Source organism: Mirounga leonina, unplaced genomic scaffold (genome assembly GCF_011800145.1).
Source record: "Mirounga leonina isolate KUSES-001 unplaced genomic scaffold, KU_Mleo_1.0 Mir_195, whole genome shotgun sequence".
Lineage (NCBI taxonomy): Eukaryota > Metazoa > Chordata > Mammalia > Carnivora > Phocidae > Mirounga > Mirounga leonina.
This window is the reverse complement of record NW_023270490.1, coordinates 12,550,355-12,565,741: the sequence shown is the minus strand read 5'-3', so window position 1 is coordinate 12,565,741 and position 15,387 is coordinate 12,550,355. Positions and strand designations below refer to the sequence as shown.

General features: G+C 56.6%; 3 protein-coding genes across 3 annotated transcripts in view; 2 read left to right on the top strand and 1 right to left on the bottom strand.

Annotated features, from left to right (window-relative positions):
* PRPF6 (pre-mRNA processing factor 6) overlaps positions 1-6,342 on the bottom strand; it is a 45,563-nt gene extending 39,221 nt beyond the window's left edge. Inside the window, exons 1-3 of the mRNA XM_035025619.1 lie at positions 6,147-6,342; positions 4,384-4,552; positions 3,188-3,306 (exon numbers count right to left, since the gene is read on the bottom strand). Of these exons, the coding sequence (XP_034881510.1) occupies positions 3,188-3,306; positions 4,384-4,552; positions 6,147-6,217 (359 nt within the window). The 5' untranslated portion in view covers positions 6,218-6,342. The remainder of the gene's footprint in view (positions 1-3,187; positions 3,307-4,383; positions 4,553-6,146) is intronic.
* Positions 6,343-8,249: 1,907 nt separating this feature from the next.
* SAMD10 (sterile alpha motif domain containing 10) lies at positions 8,250-11,713 on the top strand. Its single transcript, XM_035025684.1, has 5 exons — positions 8,250-8,343; positions 10,285-10,466; positions 10,544-10,715; positions 11,040-11,180; positions 11,372-11,713. Exons 1-5 carry the CDS (start codon positions 8,253-8,255, stop codon positions 11,392-11,394), a joined length of 609 nt encoding a protein of 202 aa, XP_034881575.1. The 5' UTR covers positions 8,250-8,252; the 3' UTR covers positions 11,395-11,713.
* Positions 11,714-15,228: 3,515 nt separating this feature from the next.
* Positions 15,229-15,387, top strand: part of ZNF512B (zinc finger protein 512B) — an 11,318-nt gene continuing 11,159 nt past the window's right edge. Inside the window, 1 exon segment of the mRNA XM_035025601.1 lies at positions 15,229-15,262. The gene's annotated coding sequence lies outside the window, so the exon portion shown is untranslated.

The following is a 15,387-nucleotide window of genomic DNA, read 5'->3' as shown; positions in this document are numbered from 1 at the left end:
CAAACACTGCTCCAGGAGCTGGAGAAAGTCAGTCCTTGTGGCTTCTGATGCGAAGCAACACGCAGGTATCAGATTTTCTGGTCAAACACGTTTTACCTGATTTGAATGCAGCCTCAGGATCCAACTTCTACTCCACAGGAAATACTGCGAGCAGAACAGGTTAAAGGACACCTGAGGAGATAGGAAGCCCTTCCATAGCTTGGGCCCTTCTACAAAACAATTGATCTCTTCAAAAAGCCAATATCACCAAGAGGTGAAAAAGGCAGGGAAGGGGGGTAGACTTAGGAGACATGATACGTGGAGTGATTCTGATTGTGTCCTGGTTTGAAAAAAAGCAGTTCTACTCTATTCTGAAGACGAGCAGGAGAATATGGATGTGGACTGGCTCTCAGGTCATCTTTGGGTTAGAGCTTTGGGGTTCATGCTGCTGATGCAACAAAGGCGCTGTCAGTGAGGAGCATAAACTGACCCTGATACAACCCAGCAAGACCACCAGCAGATGTGGAAGAAACAAATGTGCAAGCTGTGACCCAGGGCTCAGACTCCACGAGGGCATCGATATTTGCTGCATTGTTCTTTCTACTGGTTTGTATCCTGAAAAGTATTCCTAACAAAATTTTAAAAAGCCAACCATTTTTCTAAAGCCACTTAATAAGGGACGCCTGGGAGGCTCAGTCGGTTAAGTGTGTGCCTTCAGCTCTTCTGCCTTCAGCTCAGGTCATGATCCCAGGGTCCTATGATCGAGTCCTGTGTCGGGCTCCTTGCTCAGCAGGTAGTCTGTTTCTCCCTCTGCCTCTGCTACCCCTGCTTGTGCTCTGTCTCTCTCTCTGACAAATAAATAAATAAGATCTTTAAAAAATAATAATAATAAAAACACACTTAATGAGAGGACTTTCTACATGTATCCATGTCACTCAGTTTTTTTTTTTAAATAAATTCCAGAAGACTGAAATCAAACCTTCCTTAATGTGCAAAACCACGTATACTTAATTACTATATATATATAAATTCATGCACACCGATTTAATAATAAGTATTAAAAAAAAAAAACCTGAACAACTGTATTTCACTTTTCTAAAATTAAAAACACTACACACATTATGGGAAGTCACAGAATTGTATGAATGAGCAATAGAAAAAGGAAAGTGAACCAAAATGTTAACTATCACTTTCCAGACTTAGGAATGTTATCCTCTCACCTATATTTCGTCTCACTGTCTTGATATGCTTTAATGATAATGTATTCTTTCAGTAGTAAAAAATTTTAAGTTTCTTATTTGTAACTTCGTTTCATTTTTAAAATTTATTTATAAATATTAAAAGACTTACAAAGTTATGTAATTTATTATGGTTTAAAAGATTATGTGCTCACTTTGCTTAAATTTCCCTAGAAACAAGGACAGGGAATTCAGAAAGTTGCCATATCAAATGGTACACTGAGATAACACCAATAAACAAATTTGTTAGACCTCGAGGCACCTGGGTGGCTGTCCGTTAAGCATCTATCTGCCTTTGGCTCAGGTCATGATCTCGGGGTCCTGGGATTGAGCCCCACGTTGGGCTCCCTGCTCAAAGGAGAGTCTGCTTCTCCCTCTCCCTCTGCCCCACCCCTCCAACCCCCACTTGTTCACATGCTCTCTCGCTCAAATAAATAAATAAAATCTTTAAAAAAAAAATTTGCTAGACCAAAGTTCAGTGCAAGACACCCACCTGAGAGCCCCCACAGACAAAACACGAGAGCCTTGCTGAGTAGTCTTCTCTCAAACAGGCCCCCCAAGGACAGAGCGCACATGCTCCCTCCAGACTCACTACAGTCCATCCCCACCAGCCCAGCCCAACACCCCACATTCGTGTCCCAACAGAGATGTGTGGAAGGAGATTCTCAAGACACAACCCCTGCCTATGAGGATTTACATGTTCATTTGTCACTTTCAGTTAACTTTCAAATTACTTAATATACATTAATCAACACCACCACACCCATTTCAAAGACAGTAATCCTAACCCGTGGTCAGAATAATCCCCCAGGGGCGCCTGGGTGGCTCAGTCGGTGAAGCGTCTGCCTTGGGCTCAGATCATGATCTCAGGGTCCTGGGATCAAGCCCCGCGTCTGGCTCCCCACTTGGTAGGGAGTCTGCTTCTCCCTCTCCCACTCCCCCTGCTTGTGTTCCCTCTCTCGCTGTCTCTGTCAAATAAATAAATAAAAATCTTAAAAAAAAAAAAAAAGAATAATCCCCCAAATTCCATTGCTTTCTGGAAAGCCAAAGACATCTTAAGCTCTCCACTCCAGTCCCCAGACCCTAAGACTACTTTCCAACTGCCTGGTGTTTATCCAAGTGTGGCTGCCATAAACCAAGACCCAGGTGGCCTCAGAGCTGAGCAGACCCATGTACTATACTTGCAACTTCTGTCCAAAACAAAGCTCTCTTTTAAAGTTGGATAAATACAGGGGTGCCTGGCTGACTCATCAGGGAATGTGTGCCTCTTGATCTCGGGGTTGTGAGTTTGGGCCCCACAGGTGTAGAGATTACTTAAAAATAAGATCTTTATAAATAAGTAAATAGATAGGGGCACCTGGGTGGCTCAGTCAGTTAAGCGTCTGACTCTTGATCTCAGCTCAGGTCTTGATCTCAGGGTTGTGAGTCTGAGCCCCACATTGGGCTCCATGCTGGGTGTGGAGCCCACTTAAAAAAATAAAATGAAAGAGGGGCACCTGGGTGGCTCAGGTCATGATCTCAGGGTCCTGGGATCAAGCCCCGTGTTGGGCTTCCTGCTCAGTAGGGAGTCTGCTTCTCCCTCTCTCTCTGCCCCGCCCTCCCCACTTGTGCTTGCTCTCTCTCTCATGTTCTCGGTTTCTCACTCTCAAGTAAATAAATAAAATCTTTTTTTAAAAAAATTAAGTAAACAGGGGGCGCCTGGGTGGCTCAGTTGGTTAAGCATCTGCCTTCGGCTCAGGTCATGATCCCAGGGTCCTGGGATCGAGCCCCATGTCAGGCTCCCAGTTCAGCGGAGAGTCTGCTTCTCCCTCTCCCTCTGCCTCTCCCCCTGCTTGTGCTCTCTGTTTCTCTCACTCTCTCTGTCTCTCTCCCTCTCAAATGAATAAATTTTTTTTAAAAAATTAAATTAAACAATAGAGAAATAAATAAAGTTGGGTAATTACAGTGTAAAGAGCAATAATTTATCTTACCTTCTTTCTTTTCTTCTTTCATCCATCCTTTTATCCAGAGCTGCATAAATAGCATCTGCTTCCTCATCATCCTTTTCATAGGGCCCACTTGAGAAGAGGCTCCCAGCATAGCCATTAAACTAAGCACAAAACAATATAGAAGGTCAACTTTTCCTACAACACAATTCCCTCAAGCAGAAACAGAGAACACTTCTAGTTATAAAATGCTTGCTGAACAATTTTTTTCAATCAGGCAACCCCAACATGAGGGAAAACAAAATAACTCACCAGTACGCTTCAGATGTGTCACTGGGGGGGGGGGGGGGCGTGCGAGGGGCACCTGGGTGGCTCAGTTGGTTGAGTGTCTGACTCTTGATTTTGGCCTCAGGTCATGATCTCAGGGTCCTGAGACGGAGCCCCACGCTGGGCTCCGGGCTCAGGATCAGCAGGGAGTCTGCTTGAGATTCTCTCTCCCTCTGCCCCTCCCCCACCGTGTGTGTGTGTGTGTGTGTGTGCATGCACGCCCATGCATGCACTCTCTCTCTCTCTCAAAAACAATAAAAATAAATCTTAAAAAAAAAAAGGTGTCATGGGCACGAAAGATGGAGGAGCTACCCCAATGGGAAGACATTAAGAGACAAACTAAGTGCAATGCAGGGTCCTGGCTCAGAAACAGGACACCAGTGAAAAACTGGTGGAATTCAAGTGAGACCTACAGAGCAGCTAACAGTGCTGTGTGAGTAACTGTACTAAGGTCGTAAGATGGGGAGAAGCTTGTGAAGGGCATGCAGGAATTGTCCACACTAGTTTTGCAAGTTCCCCGGAAGTTTAAAATCATTTCAGAATTGAAATTTCAAAAATCTTTTTCCTCTGAGCAAAAATTCTGTCGGAACACATCTGAAGAAAACTTCAATTGACCAAATACTAATTAAGTAAGAGAGTATGCACTGAGATCAAATAAATCACGGTATCATCACCAATTCCACTCAGAATTTTCATCAAGGACCAGCCGAGACAAAACCCCAGTGCAAGTACATCTCTCCTGAAGAGACAACAAAACGTACATTTCTTTCTATGACTCTCTGCTCCCCCCTCACACTGTGCTAAAGACACCCCATAAGCAGGCTGAAATACTAGACGTGCCCGCCTCCCTGAGCACTGGCTTAAGAAGCTGGTCAGCCCTCCTGGAGACTGGCTGGGGGTGCACCACAAGTCACCTCATCATAGTTGGTGTCATTCAGATCCTCGTCATCATCATCCGCAGCCTGGCTTTTCTTCATTTGGTCCCCAACGGTCCTCTTGCCTGGGGGCGCATGGCGGTCATCCACAGGGTCATTTGCATCGCGGGCGGGCCCAATGTCTGACCGGGTGGTAAAGCCAGTGGCACTGCAAGACCCCCAAGACACCCATTTACCTGGGTGACTGTGGCCCTTTGTTCTTCCCTCCACAGTCCTCACTTAGTAACACCTCTTTTTCTAACATCTCTGAGAAACTGCAGAAGATCCAGGGAGCAACAAACGAGGTGCGCTGCACTCTCAAACATTACTAGTCTGTTCTCTTCAGGTGAGAAACCTTCTGACCTGCCCTGAGGAGGCTCCCACCCCATACTCTCCTTGAGAGATTCACCAGAGCATCAGACCGCCCTCCTCCCAACTTCCAGCCTCCCATTCCTAACAACCTGCTGATCATCTCCCCCAGGCCCTCAAACCCAACTTGACTCAATCAGGATTCCTTCTCTGTGCTCATCCTGCAGCGGCCCTGGGTTGTCTCAGCCGATGACTGCAGGGCCACCCCAAGTACCGCAGCAGGCTCTACACCATCAGCGCTCCCTTCTTCTCCACCCTACCAGTCATCAAGCTCTACGGAGTCCACCTCTGAGATCGTCCTCCCCAAACCTTGACGCCCATCACAGCTGGGAACCTGTTAGCCACCCTGCCTCTAGCCTTCCTGTTGCTTCAACCCAGCTCTGACCACGGCACTCCGAAGCCTGTCTCTCCTACAGCTCTGGCCCCCTAACCCCACTCACCGGACACTCCACTCACACAGACTCCCTGAGAGTCCCTCATCTTCCTCCATGCGGGTCTTTTTTTCCTAACTACCCAGCACACAAAATGTCATTTCTCCTTTAACCCTACCACATTTCTACATCCCTAAATGCAGCTCTTCCATCAAATGGGGCTCAAATGCTACCATTCCACAGAGCATTCCTGATCGCTGCCACCCCGGACTTGTCCACGTTTCTCTTTGTGTACTTAAAAATGCAAATCTCTCGCACCTCCTAGTAAACTGCAGGTCTTCGGAAGACGGTATCCGTAAGACAGACTGTACTCCGCACAGATGCTAACACCTCACCCCCACGAGGAAACCCAATACCCGCTCTAAACCAATGCACGACCAGACAGACAGAACGACGACGACGGCTCATTTATTCGACGATTCATGGAGGTCATCGGCGCGCCAGGCACGGGAGACCCGGTCCCTGCCAGGGCTGAGCGTTTCGCACGCCGAGCACGACGACCGAAGCACAGGGGAAGGATCACTCACGCTTCAGACGGGGGTGGGGGTCTGCCCGGCTTGGGGACAGTAGCCACGGAGTCCCCGCTCCGCACCTCAGAGACCAAACACGGGCTCCCGGCCAACGCTAAAGCCCGCGTCTCACGTCTCGGGACCAGCGGCAGTGGCACTCGGCGCTGTCCTCGCCCCAAAGCACTCCCCCTCCAACGAGCACACGCCAAGCCCAGGAACGCCTTCCAGACGGTGTGGCCACAGACCCTAGCTGGTCCTCCTCGTCTTCCCCGCCGCCGCCGCAAGACGCCCGCCTCCCACGGCCTCCCCGAGACAAGCGCGCGCAGCGACGACGGCGGGCCCGCCCCTGCCCCGGGCCCGCGCCGCCCGCTCTGCCCGCAGGGCCCCGGGCCCGCGCCGCCCGCTCTGCCCGCTCCCGCTCCCGCCCCCCGGCGCGGTTCGCCCCAGGCCTCACCCCCGGCCCAGCCCCGGCACGTAGCCGAGCGGCGCGGGCATGCCCAAGAACGGCTTCTTCTTCTTGTTCATGGCGCCGGTGACGACCAGGGGCCGGAAGGGACGGGACGGAGGCCGCGGCCGGCCGAAGGCCAAAGAGACCACTGACGACCCCGGCTGCTCAGCGGGAAGAGCGGGCGGAACCTGCGTCACCCGCGCCCCGGAAGCAGAGCTCGCGGGCTGCACGAAGCCCCGCCCACCCTGCCTTCCCCGGGCGGAAGTTCCTGAAAGCGACTTCCGGCTGCGGTGGGAGCGAGGGGGTCTGATGGGCGCATGCGCGGGAGCGCCTGACCGTGGCGAGGCGTGCTGGCTGCCCTGCTGGAGACGTGCGGGAGCGACATCATCCTGGAGAAACCCTGCAGGATCTCAAAACTGAGCGTGGGGCATCTTTTACTTACTGCGTGCTTTCGATGTATTTCCGAGGAGACCCGCCTGTACGAGCGGGAGCCATGGGCCCCCTCCCTGAGTCAGCCCAGCCGCCAAGGACCCCTCAGAATCAGGCCCAGCCATTCCCCTCTCCCTTCAGAGTTGTCTTGGCCACGGGGCAGACCGTAACACATCTGAGCGGAGCCGCACGCCCGTCTGGCTGTGGACAGCTGGTGTGCGGTGTGTGTGTCGTGATTGTGGGCACACCTGCCTGCGCGTGCCCGGGTGTGCAGGCTCGAGCTCTCGGCGCTCAGACTCCGGAGCCGCAGTTCAGGCACCGGTCCCCGTGCAGGCTCCGCCGCCCCCCAGGCACCCCCACCATACCCTGAACGTGGCAGTGAGGGTGGAGGCTAATTGGCGAAAATAAGTAAATGCAGGAGATATGCCAGGAACAGTTCGGTATGCGACATACGTGGCCACGGCACGTGGGTGAATTCCGTGCAAATCTCTACCTGAGTGTGTCGTGGGCTTGGGTACTAGTCGGATGACCTGGCGGACACACAGGACTACTCTGCGTACACTTCTGGATCTCTGTGTGTTCCTCTGCTCCTTCTACTGTGGGACAGCTGCTCCCACTTACACCTGGGGAGAGCACCCAGACTTCTGGCAGAGCAGGCATAACTCAGTTGGTAGCAAGTCTGGACTTCTGCACCGGGCAGCCTCCAGCCCACCCTAGCACTTCTCAGTGGGGTCCTGGAACAAACGCTTCCCTCTTGCCTGCTGCAGCCTCCTTGGAGCTTCTCTCTCCTCCCCATTCCCAGCCAAACCGCTTTCAGAGCCACATCCTGGGCACTGAGTCCCTCGGGCTACAGAGGGAAGGGCAGAGACCCTGACTGGCTGTCTTCCTGGAGTTCACATTGTGGTGGGGGTTAAGAGAGGGTCTGGGGCGCCTGGGTGGCTCAGTCGTTAAGCGCCTGCCTTCCGCTCAGGTCATGGTCCCAGGGTCCTGGGATCAAGCCCAGCATCGGGCTCCCTGCTCCGCGGGAAGCCTGCTTCTCCCTCTCCCACTCCCCCTGCTTGTGTTTCCTCTCTCACTGTCTCTTTCTCTCTGTCAAATAAATAAATAAAATCTTTAAAAAGAGGGGGGGGGGTCTGGGGAAGCAAGTGCCTCTGGAGATGTCTGGAGAACGCGTGAATAAAGGAGTCAGTAAATTGAGGTCGGAGAATGGAGGGAAATGGTTGAGAGGGGTCAGTCTGGCCCTTGACCCTGGGCCCCAGTGGACAGATGATCCCGGCAGCAGGTAGGGTGCTCCCCTCCTGTCCCCTCCCTCGGCGCGGGGAAGATCGCTTCCTTATTTCCCTGCCTCAGAGGCCCCTTGAGACGTCTGGACCCCTAAAGGTACACAGAGTCACTCGTCCTTGAAGCTATGCCGAGGTGTGCGAGATCGCCCCTTACACCCCGGCAGACACCCTTTGCATATGCAGACCTGCGCGCCGCCGACACACCTCGGAGCTCCCAGAGCGCGCCCGGCACTCGGGGCTCACAGGCAGGTGCCTCGCCGCGCAGACTCGCCGGGCGCGGGGACCGGCTCGGGCGCGGGGCCGGCTGGGGCGGGGCAGCGGCGCGCGTTCCCCGCCGGCCACACGGGCCGCCTTGCCCCCGGCGAGGGGCGTGTGCACCGGCCCGGGATCCTTGGGCCCCATGTTCACGGAGCTAAGGACCAAGCTGAGCCCCCCGCGAGGCCGCGCCGGGGCTGTGCGTGCCGGCTTCGGGGAGCGCCGGGATGTGGACGGTGAGCAGGACTGGACCAGGGCGCGGGGATGTCGCGGGTTGGGGGCTGGGGGGACCGAGAGGGATGGGGGCGGGATCTGGCGGACTCCAAGCAACGGCTTGGAGCGGAGTGGGGCGCGCGTCCTGGCCGAACGGGGTCCCTGGTGTCTTTGTCCTGAGCTGGGGGGGGTGGCCTCAGGCCTTGGGGATCAGCGCACCCTTGGCTTGGAGGAGGTTACCGGCTGGGGCTCCTGTCCTTAGGCCGGCACCATCCCGCGGTCGCCTTTTCCTTTGCGCGCCCTTCCTTCCCTAGCTCTTGAAGTGGGGCCGAGAGAGAGCCGAGGCCACAGCCGGGCTTGGGCGCCCCCGCCCCATTTTATGCTGGAATTCTGACGTTGGGGCTAAGAGGGAGGGACGGAACGACGGGCTGACAGACGGAAAGACGGAGATCCTTCCCCGAGCAATGGCAGGAAATGGGCGGGGCCCGGCTGGACCCGGACAGGTGTAGCGCACGCTGTGGCGTCCGACTGGTTCGCCCAGAGCTTCACGCTCCTGCCCTGGCCCGGCCGGGCTCCGCGAGGCCCTGCGATGTGAGGCCAAGTGGCTCAAGAACCTGTGCCCTGAAAGATGCCAGCTTAGAATAAGTCTTCTTCGACGATATTAGAAGCCACATCGGGGCAGCAACCACACCAGCCACACCCTCTGTTTGACCCTGGATCTCAAAATTTAGAGTCACCTGGGGTCATTCAATTCCGGGAAATTGCAAGAATGAAGAGGGGTTGCTAAATCCAAGGAATCTTGAGGGGTAGAAGGAGGGGGAGTGATTGGTTTTCCCCATTATTGAGACCTCCTGGGCACATCGCCAAACTCTGCCCTCAGTTGAGGGCCTGAGGTGTGTCCATGAGAGAGAGGGTCTCTCATTTTAGTGCTGAGAGCCAGTGAGGCAAGGGCCGTGACCAGGAACCTGCTTCTGCCTGCTGAATTGGGACCTAGATGCTGTAAAGATGAGGGCAAGCCTGGGCCCAGGTTCCTCCCTCTCCCCAGGGCTCTACTGACTTGTGGACACCACACAGAGCCTTTCTCCATCCACCCATCCATCCACAATGTTTCTGGGCACCTCCTGTGTGCCAAGACATATGCAAGGGCTGGGAGGTGACCGCTCAGGTGTCTGCCTCCCGTGAGCCATGTGAGCAACAAGTGCAGAAATGAAGGTGAAACTACAGCTTGAGTGTAGTGAAGTGTGTGTGGGAAGAGAGGGCACAAGGTGTCACTATGGCTCCCTGAGCATATGGCTGGGCCCTACACACCTGCACTGAGCAGCCCATGTCCGCTGGACACCCAGCATGCACAGGAGTTGTCCAGGGCCAAGGGCCCTGTGGCAGGTGGAAGAGCAGGTAACCTGGTTGCCGGCTTGCCCAGAGTCCATTCAGGCTTCCTGTCGATGGGTTGGCAGGTGAGCACAGCAGGACAGGAGCCAAGTCTCAAATGCCAGGTATGGCCGCAGAGCCTAGGTGCCTTCAGTGGTGATGGGAAGGCAGCATACTCAGAGGGTCGCCCTCACGCAGGGTCTCCCAGGACATAGGTGCCTGGTCTGGTTCCCTGAACCCTGGTCTGGTTCAGCATTTGTCAGCCCAAAGCAAGGATGACATCAGGCCTGTCTCAGGATAGCCCCTCACCAGGCTGTAAGTCTTATGCTCCTGGTGGGCACATTGTCTCTCTAATCGAAGCAGAATCCATCCTGCTCCCCAGATGCACTCAGAAGAGGAAAGATGTTCCCAGTTCGTCATCTTTGGACTGGGTGGGGTACTCAAGACAGCCTTTGCACGCTTCCTTTCTACCTTTGGGGGCTTGGGGCCCTCTCCTTTGTTGGAGGGAGGATGGGTTGAGCAGGGAGCTGGTTTGCAGAGAGACGATCCTCTGGCCCTGCCCCTGACCACTCTGATCAGGCGCCCATGCTCTGCAGCTGCTGCACACTTCGGCTTCTGCCAAACCCTCCTGGAGCACACGGTGTCCACTGAGAGCATCCCCTGCCACCTGCCTCGGACGCCGGGCACCAGCCTCACGTGGCACGACTCCCGTAGCCAGAGGGCCGCTGGTGGCCGGCCTGTCAAGCTCCTGCAGCAGCCTGGCACAGAGGCCCCCCAGGTACCCACCCACCATACCCACCTCAGCCCCTTCCCTTCCCACCACCTCACCCCAGCTGCCACCCATCTGCTCCGCAGGGCCGGCTGTACTCTGACCACTATGGCCTGTACCACACAAGCCCCTCCCTGGGCGGCCTGACGAGGCCTGTGGTCCTGTGGAGTCAGCAGGACGTGTGCAAGTGGCTCAAGAAGCACTGTCCCCACAACTACCTCGTCTACGTGGAGGCCTTCTCCCAGCACGCCATCACAGGTGCCTTGGGGGCGGGGTGTCGGGAGGGGCATAGGGATCCCCCCAGCCTGCCCTTGTTCCCTCCCTCCTGTTTCCTGCTGAGCCGACCTCTCCTTCCAGTTTCTTCAGTCTCCCCAGTGTGTTTCTCTGCCCGGGCTCTGCCTGCCCTGGCCTTTCCGCTGCCTCTCACCTTCTCTCCCTGTCTCTCTAAATCTCTGTGTCTCCGCCTCTCTTTCCCTGTCCTCGAGTCTCTCTGTGTGCCCCTCCCCTTTCTCTCTCTTGGCCTTGGCTCCTGATGCCCCTTGGATGCTGACCTTGGCTCGGCCCTCTCCCCCTCGCTCTCAGGCCGGGCGCTGCTGCGGCTGAATGGGGAGAAACTGCAGCGGATGGGGCTGGCGCAGGAAGCACAGCGGCAAGAAGTGCTACAGCAGGTGCTGCGCCTGCAGGTGCGCGAGGAGGGGCGGAGCCTGCAGCTGCTCAGCCAAGGTCAGTGGGGAGGCAGGAGTGTGCGGGAAGCATGGGGGTGGGGGAGAGGCTGGGCTGGGAGGCCCAAGTGTGGGGTGGGTGGGCTGACCTCAGGGGGGCAGCCGCAGGCGCCAGTAAGGGCTGTCCTGTGCCCAGGGCAGAACGGAGATGCCAGACATCTCCACCCCTCCTCACCCCCATCCACCCTGTAGCCTCTTTCGGAAACACGTCCTAGCTGCTGCCTGGGGCTTGAAGCCCGGACCCCAGCACTGTGACCAGAGCCTGTGGCAAGGACGATGCAGACCTGGCACACAGCCCCTCTCGGACCCCGCCAGAGGCGCCAGGGGCTGAGCCCAACCCAGTGGACAGGTGGGACCAGGATTGCCATCTCTGGTTGTGCATTCTGGGCTGTGAGCAGGTGGGGGCTGCTTGGGTGTGGCCCTTCCTCCCAGGACCTGAGCCCAAATCTACCCTCTGGTGCTGCTGGCAGCATGCGGGGCAGCTACCTGGAGCCAGGGCAGGGTCTGGCTATCCCCCTAGACTCCCAGGGAGTCTCTTTATTATTTATATTCCCTTCACCCACACTGATGTCTGCGCCCCTATTGCCTGCTGAGTCACGCTCCCTCTGGGCATCCTGCCCTCCCCAGGGCAAGAGGTTTGTGTCTGCCCATTTGTCCAGTTCTACGAACCTTCACCCAGCACCTAGAGGATTGCCGGCACAGGTGGGATGAACTGTGCAGGCTCCCTTTGGCCAGGGCCCCCCCCCCCCCCCATGGTCAGCAGCAGCCGCCAAGAACTCTCCCTCATGATTTCTGAGACCCTCACCACACCCCCATCTATTCCCAGGACCTGAAGCAAGAGAGGTCTGGGGATTGCTCAGGTGCCTAAGACCTAACACAGCACCATGAGGACCCCATAGCCAGGATTAGGCTCAGCCATGTTGTGGCCTTGGGTTTGGGAGTTCAGCTCCTGCTCTCCCAACATTTGTTGGGGAGCTGCCCTGAGGCACAGTCGGGGGCATGTGCATTCTCACTGTTCCTTTCCCAGGAAAATCCGAATTCATAGAAGAGACTGTCCTGAGGGCTGCATCGCCCACACCCTGTCCTGTGCCCAGGGCAGAACGGAGATGCCAGACATCTCCACCCCTCCTCACCCCCATCCACCCTGTAGCCTCACAGTTGCTGAGATACAGGTGTCCCTCCAGCCACACACATCCTGGACAATCCAGGATGATCTTCTCATCTCAAAACCCTTCACTTAAGCAGCCAGCCCCTCAGCAACCACTCCGTGGGTCAGGGGGCCCAAGGTTTGGGACTGGTGCTGCCCAGCAGAGGGACAGTGAGGGTGGTCCTGGTAGCCCCCACCCTCTTGCTCCTCTGCCTTCCCATTCCCCTAGGGAACTCTGAAAATTTCAGGGACAGATGAGGCTGAGCCTCCAGCCTCTTCTCTGTGCCCTGAGCTGGCCTCCAGGTGGGAGGTTGGTTGCTGCAGGTCCTGAGTGGAATTTGGCCTGGTGCTCCCCATCCTGTAGGCCGATATAGGAAGCCCCCATGTCCTGTCTGGCCACCCTGATTGTCCCAGCCCACCTTGTGCCATCACAGCGTTGTCGTTTCCGGAGGGTCCTTCCTATCACTGCCCCCACCTCCTCCCTCTTTTGTCTTGCCCCCATGCCCCCATGCTCTTGTCTTGTCTTCTTTGTTTTGCGCTTTTTTATATTCTGACAAAAAGACCAGAAATAAACCTGGTTCTCAAGTGCCCCAAGTGTGTGTTCGGCTCCAGCCAACTGGGTGTTTGAGAGTGGGAAGAGCCCTGGGTGGGGGGGGCCCTGGCTGTGGGAGGAGGGGGTGCCAGTGCCCAGCTCAGGTGCCTCCATGGGGCCACTAGGGGGCAGTGGCGTCGCATCTTGACAGGGTACCTGTTCACCCCAGGGCCAGGTGGGGAAAGAGGCAGAGGGCTAGAATCCTGGGCTCAGCCCTGTGGACTGCACCCAGACGCAGGGAGAGAGGTGCGTTACTTTCCTGGGGCTGCCGTGACAAATGAGCACAACTGGGAAGCTTAACACAACAGAAATGGATTTTGTTCCAGTGATGCAGGCCACCAGTCTGAAACCCAGCAGGGTCACACTGCCTCCTGGAGCCCCGGGTAGAACCCTTCCTCACCTCTCCCAGCTTCTTGTGGCTGCCCCAGGGACTCCTGGGCTCGTGGCATGTCACTCCATCCCAGCCTCGGTGCTCACATCACCTTCTGTCTGTGTCAAATCTTCCTCCTACAAAGAAACTTGTCACCGGATTTAAGGACCACCTGGACAATCCAGGATGATCTTCTCATCTCAAAACCCTTCACTTAAGCAGATCTGCAAAGACCTTTTTTTCCCAAATCAGGTCCCATTCATGGGTTCCAGGGATTTGACGTGGCAATCTTGGAGGGCCCCCGTTAAGTGCCCCACGCAGGGTAATGCTCTAACATAAGAAACACAGAGGTCAGGACACCCCCAACACGGGTACCCACACAGCAACCAGACACAGGGCAACACAGGGGCATAAACTGACCACCAGAGTGTGGACACACAGAGACACAAGGAGGCTAGTATCCAGACCCGCAGTACACCCTGACACACAGTGACCCCTAACATAAACACAGGGGCACAGCACACCACGTCCTGACATCCAGGCATGCTGTAGCCTGGACACACAGTTGCTGAGATACAGGTGTCCCTCCAGCCACACACACCGTGCATCTAGTCCTCCAGATATTAACATGCAGACAGGCACCCTTTTCCCCTAGTACAGGACACACATACATACCCTGACATCGGTCGTCCACACAGGACACAGCCCAGCACGTATGGTCACTCAGACACACACCTACCAATGGGCACTGATGTGTTACACACGTGAACATGCAGACTGGCATGGGGAAATACGACAAACTTGTCTGCATCTCATGCACTGACCCCTCCCCAAATCCTGCATGTCCTGCCCCCAGTGTGGGCTCCGTCAATAAGGGAAGGACAGAACCCTCCCTCTTCCTCCTGGGGTCACGTGGGCCTTTCTCTGGCTCTGATTTCCAAGGGAAGCTCTAACCCACTGAACCCTGCACAGAGGGCCCCCACCCCTCTCTCTGTGAGCACTTTGTGCCAGCCATTAGAGAAGCAGGTCCCAAGAATCCCTGTGAGAACAGGCAGACCCCAATCTGACCTCTTGTGCCCTGCCCCCAAGCAATGCACCCAACCTGTTCCAGGGTACACAGAAGTGTGAAGTGGGGAGAGGAGTAGGGGGTGGGGAAGGGTGCACCTTGTAACTGTTTCCCAACTAGTACCTCTTCCCAAGTCCTGGTAGGGTTGGTGCCCCATTCCCCCAGACCTGATACTGGGGTGCCCTCACAGGCCCGGGTTCTGGGGTACCGTGGAGCAAAGCACGGCTGGCCTAGAATCACCCCCACCCGAAGCAGACGGAGGCTGGTCCGATGGTCAGTAGCCCCAGTAGGGCCCACGGCCTCAAACTGCCCCAGCACTGCTAGGAGCCAGGCAATGATCTGAGTGTGGCCACAGACAGAGGTGGTCACGGGACTCGTTGGAAGACACCCAGATCCCGCTCTGCAGGCGCAAGACTCCCTGGGGCCAGGAGTTCGACTCCCAGAGGATGGTGGTCTCCATGGGAGCACCCTCCCAGAGCCAGCACCTAGAGGCATCTGGTCGCTTGCATCCGCGTACCCTGGGCTTCGAGCAGTTCCCAGAGCCCCTACAGTGCCTCAGTTTACCCCATTGCCTGAAAAACGCCTCTTGCCCTACGGGCGGCATAACTGGCCAATCTGCACCGGAGCCCTGGCCGACGGAGGCGACGGAGTCGGGAGCGGGGAAAGGGGGCCGGCCGGGCCGATGGGCCCCCTCCCCCCAACCCGTTCCTCCCCGTCGCGGAGCTGCTGCAGGAATACCGCGAGAGTTCGCCCCCTCCCCCCCACAGTAAAACTGTCAAAGGTGGGAGGGGCGGGAGCGCGCATGTGCGCAGCGCGGCGCGCAGCCTGCGCCGCCCGGACCCCGCGCCCCGCGCCCAGCGCCCCGGCCCCGGCCCCCGCCCCGGCCGCCGTCCCGCTGGGCGCCGCAGGTAAGCACCCGGCCGCGCCCCGGGCCGGACCCCGGAGCAGCCATCGCTCGGCCGCGTCCCCGACCCTGACCCCGCGCGCAGGTCGGGGGGGGGGTGTGGGGGCCGGGCCCGGAGCCCCCGCCCGC